The sequence below is a fragment of the Nansenia antarctica genome (assembly GCF_963989245.1).
Source record: "Nansenia antarctica genome assembly, chromosome: 7".
NCBI lineage: Eukaryota > Metazoa > Chordata > Actinopteri > Argentiniformes > Microstomatidae > Nansenia > Nansenia antarctica.
Genome location: NC_137677.1, coordinates 52,354,010 through 52,369,482, shown reverse-complemented (window position 1 = coordinate 52,369,482; position 15,473 = coordinate 52,354,010). Strand labels below are relative to the sequence as shown.

Below are 15,473 nucleotides of genomic sequence, written 5' to 3'. Positions count from 1 at the left end.
AACTTGTTGAAAAAGAGAATAATATGACTCCTTTAAGGATACGTCTAGACTATTGAGATGCACCCTACATTACTGTAGGTGACTGTAAGACCATGCCTTTCATGTCGATTCCTCCTGAGTTTAGCTTTGAGGGATCCTTTCAGTGCTCTGCTATGTAACTGCAGATAGACCACAGATATACCAAACAAGGAAAATGTACAGAACAGACAGGATTCTTAATTCTTACAAGGAATTTCATGGCACTATAGCTTGACAACACCATTGCATCGATACACTTGTGGACTTGGCTGACAACCTAATGAGAAATGGGAGAAATAAATCAATCCAAAGTTTCAATACCCTTCAAACAAGGCTGTTTTGTTGGCTGGCCAGTGTAAATCTTACCTGTGATGCCTATTTCATGCATCCAATATCTAAGGACTGTGTGTGTGTGTGTGTGTGTGTGTGTGTGTATGTGTGTGTGTGTGTGTGGGGGGGGAAAGGATTGGAGTGAATCAGGTAAGGATGAAGGGTTAGGTAAGGAGTGTCTCGTATTGATGACCTCACTGCAGAAGGCCCGAGTGATGATTGGCGAGGAGTTTGGGAGAGGAGGTGGTGCGAGTCTGATATGCATCACCCCATTGAGGCGTACTGAGAGACACAGAGGGGGGAGGAGGACAGTGGGAGGAGCCTTCACACATCCTGGACCTTCATGTTCTCCTCGGGCCAGTCGTAGCTGTCCATGACGAAGGAGTCATAGTCAGGGCTGTAAACGTGAGACAGCACAAACGCCTCCTTGTCTTTGGGCTCAGGATACAGGGACGCGATATTGTGTCTGTACGCATAGTCCACAATCTGAGAGCCAGAGGGGGAGGGAGAGAGGAAGCGTTGCAAAGAAAGAAGAGAGCAAATGAAAGAGATGGAGAGGGTGAGAGGCAGTGAGGGAGATGGAGAGAGAGGGAGAGAGAGGGAGAGGGAAAGTAGGGAGACAGAGAGAGGAAGCAAGTGGGGAAGAAAGATAGGCAGAGAAAGAGCAAAAGAGAAAAGAGTGAGTAAAGGAGAATTATCGATGTATTGACAATGGAGAAACTGTATATGCAGTAGTGACTGTTCACTAGGGGTGCAACGGTTCTCGTCTTTTTTACGGACGGTACGGTTCGCCTTCCACTGTTCAATACACTAGTGAACCGTGGCGGTTTTCGGTTTATCTTTATTCATTCAATGTCGGAGGTGGAGTTGGTCTGGAATGCAGTTGCTTCTTGCTCAAATGTTTGTTCATGGCGAGTGGAGTTGAGAACATGGCAACAGTTTGAGGAAGCCCCGGATTGCTACAAATCTGCGTTGTGGGGTCATTCATTCTGGTTTTGGCATTGAATACAGCGATGAGGGAATGAAAACAGTGAACAGAAACGTGTGTCGCAGAAATGCTTCACGCATGTCGTATAAGCGCATAATATGCGCACAATGCATATATGGGCTACAGCTGGTACAGCTCTCAGAGCTAAAATGCATTTTTACTTTCATTTCTATCTTTCCTATACCGGTCGTCAAGCCTAAGAGGCACATTTGTGACTGCAGTTGGTGAAACCGCATACGTGAAACCGCTATAAATAGCTCTCAAAATAGCTCTCTTAATATGTATACTTTGTGGAATGGATTCATTGTTATTGTTTTCCGGAGGCTATCGGTAATCGGCTATCGGTTTACATGGCTTGTAAATATACTTTAGTTTTAGGACGTGTTCAAAAGCAAGGACTGTGTGATCATCTAATTATGTGTAGTTATGTGTTTTTAGCATGTTGATGTTCTATCAGCATGTTGTGATGTTATTAAAATACAGTTTAGACCTAGCCACTAACTGTTAGCAGCGTTAGCAGCAGTTTCCGGGTTTCATGATACAGCCAGTTTAACCCTATATGTGCCTGAGGTCTAACAACATTCAAATGAGTCTAACTTAGTCATCTTTTTGTATGACACGTCATTTGAAAGCTTACAATCTGTAGTTTCAGTAAGTAATGTAGCCTACTGGTTTATCAAAACACTGGCTGGTGTCACATTTGAAAGTGTTTTTGTTATTTTTTGTTTATATATATTTATATTTGTTTATATTATACAATATAATATTTCCTAAATTTCGTTGTTTGGTACCTGTACTGTAACAATGACAAATAAAAGTCTATCTATCTATCTATATACCAGTCATATTCTGGAATGTGTCTAAATGTTAAAGTTCCATAAGTATAAGCAAAATAAAGTAAAGTAACATTTGTAAATGAATAGTAGCATTTTTTTTCTCCTTACATACAAAAACACGTACCGAAACCGTGACCCAAAAACCGAGGTTCATACCGAACCATGGACCAACTGAACCGTTGCACCCCTACTGTTCACTTTCTGAATGGATGTGTGAGGATATTGCAGGTGATGATACGTTTTCTCAGGAGATCTCCTACCTTGACAGCGATTTTGAAGGACACCTCTCTAATGGTGTTGAGAGGGGGGTAGAGTCTCCCCTCAGCCAGATGCTCCTCCGTGACCATGGCAGAGATTGCCTGAGAGAAAAAGAGAGAGAGAGAGAGGGGGGGGGGGAGACAATTATTGGTGTGATTTTTTCAATGTGAAAATGTATTCAAGAAACTAGAAGAAAAATAAGATACATAGATTTAAGAAATCGATTAACGATTACCTCTGCTGTAGTGAGAAATATGTCGTCTGAGATGTGGCGCACCCCACAGGCGATGACCCCCAGGGCCACCCCAGGGAACACGTAGGCGTTGTTGCCCTGGCCGGGGATGAAGGAGCGGCCGTCAGCCAACGTCACCTTCTTAAAGGGGCTGCCACTCGCAAAGATGCCCCGGCCCTGGGCGGAAGGGACAGACGGAGGGAGAGAAGGTAGAATGTTGAGGGTTTAGAAGGTAGAATGTTGAGGTTTAGAAGAGAGAATGTTGAGGTTCAGAAGAGAGAATGTTGAGGTTCAGAAGAGAGAATGTTGAGGTTTAGGAGAGAGAATGTTGAGGAGGTTCAGAAGATAGAATGTTGAGGAGGTTCAGAAGATAGAATGTTGAGGTTTAGAATATAGAATGGTTGAAGTTCAAGGGAAAAAAAACTGAAAATGAGAGTAGGTGTGACAGGTGTCAGTAAACATGTATTTCCACCTACACAAGGGAACACAGAGTGAATCTCGATCCTCAATATTGCTGCTGCTACTACTACTGCTCAAGTTACTGCCTTTCGTCAATAAAATAACTTAATAGCCATGTGTCATCATCAGTCACATGGCCACATTGCTTTCATCTGTCCATTTTTAGCCAGCTAGCGATGCTACCTGCTGACTCTCTGCTCATGTGTGCTACCTCGGTGAGCTGGTAACACTGCTCTGCGGTGCACTCTGCCTTGCTGGTGGGGTTGCTGAGGGCAAAGATGATGGGCCTCTCGTTGAAGGAGGCCATGTCCTTGATGATCTTCTCAGTAAACGCTCCGTTAATGGCCGCCACTCCTGCAAACAAGGAAAGAGTCGAGAGAGAGAACGAGAGAGAGAGAGAGAGAGAGAGAGAGAGAGAGAGAAACTGTCTGTTCTACACAACACCACACACGTCTCTCGAAATGTTTCTTTGCAAGACGTTTCACAGGTGAGCGTTATACAGATTACACATTCAAAGTTGGGATATAGAATCAACAAGCTATGTGAGCGACTCAGGTGAGCCAGGTGTGACTTGGGGATGTAGAAGGACGGGAGGATCAATGCACGGATCTGAATGACCTCACAATGCATGGATCTGAATGACCTCACAATGCATGGATCTGAATGACCTCACAATGCATGGATCTGAATGACCTCACAATGCATGGATCTGAATGACCTTACAATGGACGGATCTGAATGACCTCACAATGCACGGATCTGAATGACCTCACAATGCACGGATCTGAATGACCTCACAATGCATGGATCTGAATGAGGAATGGTATCACACACGTTCCTCATTCCATTCTATGTGATGGATACCATTCCTCATTTCGTCCCATGCATTACAATGAGACCCGTCCTCCAATTTCGACCTCCACCAGCCTCCCCTGTGGCTCACCTATGATGGCGGAGGGCTTGATGAGGTGCACCACCTCCTCCAGGGTCTTAATGTGAGGATGGTCATGGGCAAACTCCTCCTTCTCGTGGTTCAGGTGACCTCTACCCTGTGGGCACATGACACATCAGTCAATGTTACACTATATGACACATCAGTCAATGTTACACTATATGACATCAGTCAATGTTACACTATATGACACATCAGCCAATGTTACACTATATGCAGCAGGTCTTGGTCATGAACGTCTGGGAATAACCCAAGCTTCGATGATCACGTGTTTCCAGATCAATGTTTGCAAAGAGGGAGCTATTCCAAATGTATTTGGAGATGTGAAGGCCACGGTGTGTGTTGGAGTGTGACGCATCGTTACCTTGACGATAAGACCCTTGGAGTCCACCATCCAGATCCTCTTGGCAGCGTCCACAGCGTTCACGCCCTCTTTGGCCATGGCCATGATGAGCAGGTGGGCGATCCCCAGGGCGGCCTAGGAACATAGGAACCACAATCGCACCCTGCTACCATAGGAACCACAATCGCACCCTGCTACCACACCATCACAAGATGCGGATGAACACTCTTAAAAAGGCAAACTGTACTTTCTCCCTCCCTCCAGGTAATCTCTAGTCTAGAAGTGAAGGGAGACATGTCACTTTTTGTTCTCTTACCTCACCCGCCCCCTGAAACACAAACGTATGGTCTGAGAGTTTGTTCTTGGTGATCTTCAAGGCAGACAAAACCCCGGCCACTGCTACTGAGGCTGTGCCTGAGAGACAGAGGTAGGTAGAGAGAGAGAGACACTGTGACAGATGTCATTAGTATGGCATTAACTGTGTGTGTGTGTGTCTCTCTCTGTTTCTGTACTCTGTTTTCAACCAGGAAAAACATCTTCCTAGTCTGGGGGCTCCTCCCAGTTTGCTGATTGGAAATACACTACCAACCAGCAGGGGTCACCTGGACTAGTGGCAGACAATCAGCAGGGGTCACCTGGACTAGTGGCAGCCTATCCAGAGACTTTATGCCTTTAAAAGACTGAGTACCCATCATCTGCAGCTGTTGTGATTGCCACATACTTCCCACCACTTTGATTTCAGAGCCATGCTTGGTTTCATTTGTTCAGTTGTTACCTTGTTTCTGTGATTTAGTTGTTACTTTGTTCTGTGATTTAGTAGTCACCTTTACACTTTGAGATTCTGATATGGTGACCCTTTGATTTGATTAGAAACACATCTGTGGTGGCTGTGTTCATTGTTGACATTTTGATCCTTTGATTTTGTACGAGGCATTTGTTTTCTATTTCTATTCTCTTTATTGCTAAAAAGATGTTATATTCTCATGGCAAATAAAATACCGTTAATTTGTACCTTTTACAACCTGGTAATTTGTTACTGCCTTTGTCCCTAGCCAACTGGTACGTAACAGAGACAAAGAAAAATAAACACAGGAAATAGATTGAAATTGGTGTCAGTCATCCACAGCATGGGTTTACAATTTGCACATCGACTTTTCAAGTTTAAACATTTTCAAGTATGATTGTTATCTAGATACTATAATTCTACAATTCGTCGTGGCCACATAAGGAGGTTACACTAGCTACGAGGAGGTTAGCAAGCATGCGTAGAACGAGGAAGGAAGGATGCACAGAAACAGTGAGTTACCTTGGATGTCGTCGTTAAAGGTGCAGTAGCGGTTGCGATATTTGTTGAGGATGCGGAAGGCGTTACTGTTGGCAAAGTCCTCAAACTGAATCAGACAGCTCATCCCGTACCTGCAGAGTGGTGCAGTGAACCATCACACAGACACCAGATCGCATACATTAACCTTAGAAAAAAACATGCACGCACACACACACACACACACACACACACACACACACACACACACACACACAACTCACTTATCAGTCACTGCCTGCATGAACTCATCGATGAGTTCGTCGTATTCCTTTCCCCGAACCCTCTTCTGCCTCAGTCCGATGTACAAGGGGTCGTCGCTGAGTGCCTGATTAGAAACACACCTCTTTAAATGGTAACATTGAACTGGATGAAACCACAACCACCTACATTGGCACAATGGAAACAACAATTAAGGGAGATATACGGGATGGAGGCTGCCCGACCACAGTTAAGGACAGACCTCTTTCAACAAAGGTGGTCACCTCTAACGATGTCTTTTTCTGTCTGAGAAGCATCCCAAACCCTGTGTTGTATTAGTGGTATTATTTTTTATGACTGAATTTTATAGATTTGTTTTCCCTTTCCTTGTTTTGATTTTCAACTAGATGTGTACGGTCCAAATTATAGGATATATACTGTACATTATTTGGTATATGTTGATTCTGATGTGCTGTGTTCAAAAGAAAACACACATCATCATCATCATCATCATCATCATCATCATCATCCTCAAACTGCCTTGGTCAAACTATCCAGTCTCTAAGAAGTAGTTCATGCAGCCATGGAAAATGATATGGATACTGTGAATGTTTTTTTTTTTTTTTACATTTAAGTCATATACAGATGCTTTTATCTAAAACAAGTACAAGTTGTCTAAGTAAGTGAATCATCTGTACATCAGTCATCCTAAGTAAAACCTTCAAAGTCACAATGTTCTTCTTCTTCTTCACATGTTCAGGTGATGTATAATGGGCGTTAGGGAGGTGGAGAGGTCTGAGGAGGAGTAGGCCCAGGTCTATCCCAAAGTTACTGGTTCCAAGAAAAGGTACCTGATTGTCGGTGCCCACGTCCAGCAACACTGGCAGGCACTGCTGGGGCGGCACTCCTCCGCAGGCTGTGTACAGGGCCAGCTTGCCCACGGGGATGCCCATGCCATAGCTGCCCAGGTCTCCCAGACCCAGGATACGCTCACCGTCTGTCACCACAATGGCCTGAGGATATACATAAACAGATGTACACATACGTACGTACACACACGTGTGTTTGTGTGTGTGTGTGTGTGTGTGTGTGTGTGTGTGTGTGTGTGTGTGTGTAAGCATGAGTAAACAAGCCACTACCTTGATGTTCTCCTCAGGCCAGGAGTTGAGCATGGTGGCGATGTGTCCTTTATCATGTACGGTGATGAAGAGTCCTCTAGAGGAGACGAGGGGCAGCACATCAGCACCACAACACCCTAACCCACTACCTGCCTCACATATACTTCAATCGGTGTCTGTGTGTGGGTGTGTGTGGGTACATGCATGTGTATGTACAGTTAGGTCCGGAAGTATTTGGACAGTGACACAATTTCCATAATTTTGGCTCTGTTTGCCACCACAATGGATTTGTGTATGTGTACGTGTGTACGGGTATGTCTGTGTGTGTGTGTGTGTGTGTGTGTGTGTGTGTACGTGTGTGTACGTGTGTACGTGTGTGCGTCTTACCGTGGTCTCCTGAAAGCCAAGCCGTACTGCTGGCAGGCCAGCCCCACAGTGGGCGTGTAAACGATGGGCATGAACTCCTCTACATCAGAGGTCAGCAGCCGGTAAAACAACTTCTCATTCCTGTCCTGCAGAGTCATCAGCAAGATGTATCTGAGAGAGGGGAGGGGGGGATTGGGGTGGGTGAGAGGAGAGCAAGGGTAGTGATGGGCAGAGAGATGAAGACAGTTTGAACAAAGATTGTTATAGTGTGATCAATCGATACATCATCGGATACAATGGACTAAGCGGCAAGCAAGTTAGCAAGCAGTGTGTGTGTGTGTGTGTGTGTGTATATATATATATATATATATATATATATATATATATATATTAGGGCTGTTACGATTATTCGACGTCGTCGACGTCACCGACTACGCCAATACGTCGGTTAGCGTAATATGCGTCGGTTAGTCGTAAATAAACGAAATGGCGTTTGTTTTTTTTTTGGTTTGTTTTTTTAAACCTTTATTTTACCAGGCGAGACAATTAAGTGTATGAGTGAAAAATGGATAGCTACTAGCTAATGTTACACAAGCAATGTAGCTCACCACAGTTCGTATGTCTTGTCTTCTGGTGTTAGTAACGTTAGCTATGTAGCTGGCTAGCTACGGTAGCCTATTGTCATTGTGGTGCGAGCACCTACTGTACGTTATCTAGCTCGTAGCTCGCATGCTACGTTAGCATCAATTTAGCTAATCATAACATAGCAGCGAGAGTAACGTTAGCTAGCTATGTGTTGTGGTGATGGACAGACTTCTAAATGGCCATGTTGGCATTCAAGTTGGCTAAACATAGCAGTGAGGTGGAGACAAAGCCTTTTTTTTTTTTTTTTTTACAGTACAAAAATTATCGTTAGACTTATCGATAAATTAGTCGTTAGACTAATCGAATAACCGATAAAATAATCGCTAGATTAATCGTTAGAAAAATAGTCGTTTGGGACAGCACTATATATATATGTGGATGTGCGTGCGCTCACTTGTCAAGGGGGTTGCTGCGGGTCTCATAGCTCTTCATGACACGGAGCACCTGGACGTCCTGGGAGAGGAAGCAGGGCGGCAGGAGGCCATGGATGCCCAGCTGCAGGCGCTCCTCCAGGGTGAAGCCCATGCCCTGCAGGGGGGGGGGGAAGAACTCAGTCATCCGCTTCATAGGTGATCGATCTCATGACGTCATTAGGCTTGGTCATCTGTCAATGGACCTATCACTAAGCCACGCCGCAAAATAGAAATTGTCACAGCAAAAGTCACGACAGGCAGAAAACTCCAAGAAAATATTCTTGTCATCTTTAAAAAACATGTCTATTACTTGCTATGGTAAATCAGAAATCAGAAATTTGCCAACTCCCGCCATTGTAAGTCATTGAATGTCATTCAGTCACGGTCGGTCAGTCAGTCACTGTCAGTGAAGCGTTGTTTGTTTGTCTGAGTTTTCAAAGGGGGCGTGGGCGTGGCTTAGCGCCCATTAATGACAATGAACATACCAGTACCAGTCAAAAGTTTGGACACACTTTCCCCATTTCAATTGAACGTCCAAACCTTTAACTGGTACTGTAACTAGATGAGTAGTGTCGTCGTCCCCCCCGGTGCATGCTCGCCACACGTTTCTGATCCGGAGCTACACCTCGCAGGTGAAATCAAATACTTCAGTACGCTCAGTAACTTCACCTCCACTAAGACCAGATTTGAGTAGTTTTTCATTCCAGGCGCATATGCGGTGTGTGGGCACGAGGTTACTAGATGAGTCACTGTGATTCAAAAAATATATATATATATAAACATACTGTAATTATAGCGTAATGCTAGCTCTAGGCTCACACACTCACAGCTACAAAGTGTTTAGCCTACAACCATCTGTCTTCCATCTTCCTCTGACTCACTGCAGGGCTTTATCCCTGTTGCATTCTGGTTGTGTTTGCCCAGTGAAGAGAGAGGAAGCGTACACATAAACGAGACACAGGACTGTGCTGGAGAAATAATATACATGAAGAGCCGGTACAGTAAAAGTAGGAAATACAGTCCTAGAGCAGACAGTCCTAGAGCAGACAGTCATAGAGCATACAGTGGTATTGTGGGGGGAGGGGGGGGGGGGTATATGTGAGGGTTAATCTATTTATTCTGTCCAATAGTATGTCAGCCTGAATACCCTCCCCTGCCAACTCCCTTTCCATCTCTTCCAGCTCTCACTCACTCTCTCTCTCTCTCTCTCTCTCTCTCTCTCTCTCTCTCTCTCTCTCTCTCTCTCTCTCTCTCTCTCTCTCTCTCTCTCTCTCTCTCTCTCTCTCTCTCTCTCTCTCTCTCTCTCTCTCTCTCTCTCTCTCTCTCTCTCGCTCTCTCGCTCTCTCGCTCTCTCTCTCTCTCTCTCTCTCTCTCTCTCTCTCTCTCTCTCTCTCTCTCTCTCTCTCGCTCTCACTCTCACTCTCTCGCTCACTCTCTCTCTAGCTCACTCTCTCTCTCTTCTATATTGACTGATAAAAACTCTGCAAACACAGGTTGCTTGTATAATGGAAATAAATCTGTCAGATTTCAGTTTCTAAAGAGTATTTGGTTGCACTTTATTTTATGGTGCAGAAAGTACCAGGTATTTTGACAGTCAAAATTGGCATGGTAAGATGGTAATTATGCAATAACAACGTATTTATTACTAGCAGTAGTTGTAGTTTGTTGCTATTCATTTAATTAAACAACGAACTAATAGGCACCAGGTAGTTAGCACTAGTGTTTTGCTTTTTAAAGTAAGTAAGTTAAGAAATAAAGTTGTTACTTTGTAATATTTCTATGTACCGGTACTACTCGTGACACACTGCTAAAGTCCATTTATGATATTGTAATATGATACACTACACTTGCACCTGTGGTCTCGAACCCTATAAATCAAACTCAATCAAAACATGCACAAACATACACATGCACAGAGAGAGATTTCCCGACTGTGAACAGTCTATGATGAAATTAAACCTTCCAGCACAAAACAGGAACTAAAGGGCAACCAGGTGCAAAAATATATATTTTGTTTTGATGAACCTGAATCATAGCTGCTTTCACAATGGACATTTCCTATTCAGCTGTGTCTCACTGGCATCAATTCAATAAACTGAAACAACCTCAGGGAGGTTAGTCACATGACCTATGTGGGATCAGACTCAACCTCTGCTGGGAAGCAAACACTATTGAAACCACACAGGCTGGCTTCTGGAGTAGACTCTCCAAAAAGAAGGTCTTGCCTTAACCCATTTGGTATTGGCAAAGCTGAACGGATTTGTAAAAGAGTAAGCAATAAGCAAGAAGTTCCCCCGAAGCCCATTGGGGAATTAATTAACCATTAAGCTAAGCCTATACCTATCTGGTTCTTTTAGATCGTACATACAACACTGAAGAAGGAACTAGGGGTTATCTTTCCCTTATCTAATGTTCTTATCGTTGGAGACTTTTGAGTGACCTTATTGCCTCAATAAAGCAGTAAAAATCTGGGACCTCTGCTATGATGTGTCGTCTCCTAGAAAGAGGTTTTGACTGTCTTTATGGAGTTCTGTCTTTATGGACTTATTATGATATTCAATTATGTGGGAAGGTTAAAGGTTTAACTGCTTCCAGGGATGATGTCCATTGTCCAACCACAGCACAATCACTGGTGTGTGTTCCTCAGATGCGCTGCTGTTGTTTTTCCTGTGTGTGAATTTGTGAATTTCTCTCTAAACATTCACTGTCATTTGTGTCCACAGCCATTTTAGAATGCAGTTAAGTTACTCAGCAAAAAAGCTGAGTAGCTAAAAAGATTCCATAATGATTTAATGTGATTCGTATTCCAATACTGTCTATAACTAATATCTAACAAATGGCCAGTACTGCAAAAGCATACAGTATCGTACACACAGGGTAGCTGCAGCTCTGATGAACATGAATCTGGTTTCCAACCACAATCCTTGGTGGCCCTACAGACCAGCACAACAGAACCTTTCCTTTCCCAACAAAATGTCTGCTTAATCGTCTGGAACCAGGGTAACATAAACAAGTGCTAATATGACGCAGACACGCACACAACATTTGACACATGTACAGCATACACACAAACACAGAAAAACACACATACTGTACTTTCCACATGCACACTGTCACACAGTGTTTTGTTTCCACAACAACAAACCTACACCACTTAACTTCTTCTGGAAAAAGCTAATCTCCTGGTAAAGAAACATCTTTACCAGGATACAAAACGACTGACCAACCTATCCACACTCACTGTGAAGTGACAACTGTCCAAATGCACACAATCAGGGGAAGATGGTGGAGGTAGAAATCGGTGGATGGGCTCAGTGTAATGTAACTCACTGGTTGGTGCGGTGTGCTGACAACAACCTGGCCCTCAACACCAGTAAGACCAAGGAGATCATTGTAGACTTCAGGAAAACCGGGGGCTGCGTACACTCCCCCATCTATATCAATGAGATGGAGGTGGAGCATGTTTCCAGCTTCAAGTTTCTGGGTGTCCACATCTCCGGAACCTCTATTAGACCCTCAACCCCTCTTCCTTGGTCAAAAAGGCGCAGCAGCGCCTATACTTCCTGAGGAGATTGAAGAAAGCCCAGCTGTCTCACAGGATTCTGATTCTGACCAACTTCTACCGCTGCACCATTGAGAGCATCCTAACCAACTGCATCACAGTGTGGTACGGCAACTGCACTGTGTCGGACCAGAAGGCCCTGCACCGGGTGGTGAAAACCACCTAGCGCATCATCGGCACCAAACTTCCTACCATCGAATCGCTCCAGGCAGACCGGTGTCGGCGGTGAGCGGCAAGCATCCTCAAGGACACCTCGCACCCCAGCCACAGTCTGTTTGACCCCCTACCATCTAATGGCGCAAGAGACTCAGGAAGTACAGGATCTCCAGGTCCCGTACCAGCAGGCTCCAGAACAGCTTCTTTCACAGAGTTGTCACTCTGATAACACACTCCGCTGAATGACCCCCCCCCCCCCCCAGCATGGGGTACAACCACTTGGCCACTGTGGACAATCCAATTTACCATTTGCACTACTGCTGTTTACACATACTACCTTTGCACACACTATATTTCTGCACATTGCACATAACTCTTTATGATATAGCCTCTATTTATACTGTATATCTGTATGCACCATACACAACATAAGCTACCTTAACTGTGCATAGCTCATAACTGTATATACCTCGAAACTGCCATACTGTACCTATCTCTATCATTGTCATATTTATATCACTATTTGCACTTCTGGTTAGATGCTAAACTGCATTTCGCTGTCTGGTACTTGTAGTCAATGCAATGACAATAACGTTGAATCTAATCTAATCTGAATCTAATCTAATGCATGGAATGGGATGTCCTCTGATTACAGCCTCCCCTGAAGTGCACACGTGTAATGCACCTTCTTAAATGCAGCCTCTGATCTCAGTTTCCAGAGTCAACATTGGCTGTCCATTTGACCTAGTTGTGTGGTGGTTATGGATGGCTACCTTGTTCAGGTGGGGATTTCTGGTGATGTCATAACCGCGCTTTTTGGTGCTGACGCTGCCCTTGGAGCGGCTGGCGCCTGAGTGGCACACTCTAACGGCCTCGGAGCAGGCCCGGTCAGTGGCGCGGGCCACGGTGACAGGGTGACCCGAGGCGCCCGCGAGGACCTTCATGGCGCCCGCTGTCGTCCGTCTGCAAAGCGACAGCACGCTCCTGCCAGGTAGGGAGTTCATGTTTCCTGCGAAGGGAAGGAGGGTGGGTGGGGAGAGAATGTTGTGCGGGACGGGGACACAGGGGTTGGATGTCGGTGACTCGTCTTAAATCACCTACCACGTTAGAACATAGACAATTCCATGCATAACTTGCAAGCCATCCGAGTTCAACAAGTCCACCCTCCACCACAACATAACAGTAAACAACATTTGCCCTGAAACACAATATTATTAGCACAACAACAGCTTTTACCTGTGGTTCAATTGTAACTATCTAATGATCACTTGCAGTAGCAGATAAACAACAGGTGCCATGATACAGTGCATGCTGTGTAAAAACAGTTAAGTGAATTTAGCTAGTGATAAACAGTGCATCTATGTTGCAGCAGCGGGCTAGCTGGGGGTTTGACAAAAGCAAATGTATTTGCAAAACAATCTGCGTAGCTACCGTACGAGCTGGAAAGCAGGCTACCTGAAAACGCCTTTACGCTGCTGTTGATTTTCCGCAATCAGCTTCGATGTTCATATGATATGGTACACGATGCCCGTCTCTTCGTTGCTGATGTTGTTATCAGTGAATGGTGGGGGAATCGACTGAAACAGCTGATAGCAGCTTGTTTGACATTGACACTTTCACTTCCCAAAGAAAGAACCGCCCTGTTCGTCGTCGCCCACCAATCGGTTAAAGCGAGTGACTTCAGCTTTTCCTCCCAACCCCCACCCGTCGCTCCGCCCCTCCTCTGTCTCTGAAACGAACATGGACACTCCATCTTCAGCCAACTCTCCATCACTATCACATGATGACTGTCTGATGACATGGTCTTTTAGGCTAAAGCGGTGTCCAAGCATGACCCAGTTCAAAAAGCGGTATAAAAACATGGTTTTCACCAGGTACGAGGAGGAAGAAGGGCTTTGATAGTCACCAGTTGTTTTCACAGATTACATTATCTGTTTTCTATTGTTGGTAAATATGTAAATACGTAAATAAATTTGATTTAATTTAAAATATATATATATTAATATTGAAACTGCAGATTATTAATTATTAATCTCTGAGTATTGGAGAAGGGGTAGGATTAAATAAGTTTATGCTTCTTCCTACTCCTTTTCGGACATGTTAAGTAAATAGTGTTTTTTGTTTTGTTTTGTTTTTTCTTGTTTTTGTTTTGTTTTTTCTTGTTATAACTATTTCTTTTTTCACATGTTCGAAATAAAGCTTTCATTCATTCATTCTATTAATTCAGTGACTGGTATAACTGTATTCAGTCAACTGTAGAGGGCGAAAACCCACACACTCCATCAGAATGCTTATAGGCTACACACCTTTACACGATCCCAGTGTAAATAACTAACAGAAAGCTATGGAAATATTTAATTGAACAAGCAGTCACCTAAAAATAACCTACATGTCAAGCCTAGCAGGAGGCTTGCAAATTACTCCCTTCGAGACAAAGTATAGCCGTCCTAACCAATACAAACACGTGTTTATGTATTACTGCCACGGTCAAAAATAGTGAAAATTCATATTGATCACTTGTTAGATTGATCATTTAGTAAAATGTAGACAGGGTTTATTGTTTTAGGAGCGCAGCCTACGGTCCAGAGAAGGGGAGCACTATAAAAAGAACAATCACAGAGCAGACAGTTCAAACGAAGGTTCAAACGGGGGCACACAGCCACCACTGCCCCCCCTAGCGGCCTGGGTAGTAAGTCCCTGAATGGCGGTGGGCTGGACAGAAACTGAATGGAAAAGAAATGTGATCTTTCTAAAACAATTTATTACAAATATGCATTACACTAAAACAAGTGTATTATTTTAGAGACTGTCTAATTACAAAAACACATTTCTGAACTTCATTGATAGGCAGAACACAGCCCCCCCCCCCCCCCCCCCACACACACACACACACACACACACACACACACACACACACACACACACACACACACACACACACACACACACACACACACACACACACACACACACACACACACACACACACACACACACACACACACACACACACACACACACACACACACACACACACACACACACACACACAGGTTTAGGTTTGTATTGTCATTGCTTGTTGTCCGCTGTTTGTATGATGCTTAAAAACTAAAATGAAGTGCATGAAAATGGTGTGCCACACTGAAACTCTTCATACAGCACTTCAATAAAAACATTCAAACAAAAAATAGAAATGTGATTCTTTTCATGACACATTGCATATATCAAAACCTTAAACAAATACAAAGATAATGAAAACAATAAAACATTTGACT

At 44.0% G+C, this 15,473-nt stretch overlaps 1 protein-coding gene across 1 annotated transcript; it reads right to left on the bottom strand.

Moving 5' to 3' along the window:
* Positions 1-672: 672 nt before the first annotated feature.
* Positions 673-13,755, bottom strand: me3 (malic enzyme 3, NADP(+)-dependent, mitochondrial; the record flags this gene model as incomplete). Its single annotated transcript, XM_080537212.1, has 15 exons — positions 13,654-13,755; positions 12,972-13,207; positions 8,462-8,595; positions 7,444-7,593; positions 7,078-7,153; positions 6,790-6,951; positions 5,962-6,065; positions 5,723-5,832; positions 4,733-4,830; positions 4,438-4,551; positions 4,065-4,170; positions 3,333-3,475; positions 2,666-2,839; positions 2,433-2,531; positions 673-834 (listed from the first exon to the last, which is right to left on the bottom strand). Exons 2-15 carry the CDS (start codon positions 13,200-13,202, stop codon positions 673-675), a joined length of 1,863 nt encoding a protein of 620 aa, XP_080393338.1. The 5' UTR covers positions 13,203-13,207; positions 13,654-13,755.
* Positions 13,756-15,473: the final 1,718 nt, after the last annotated feature.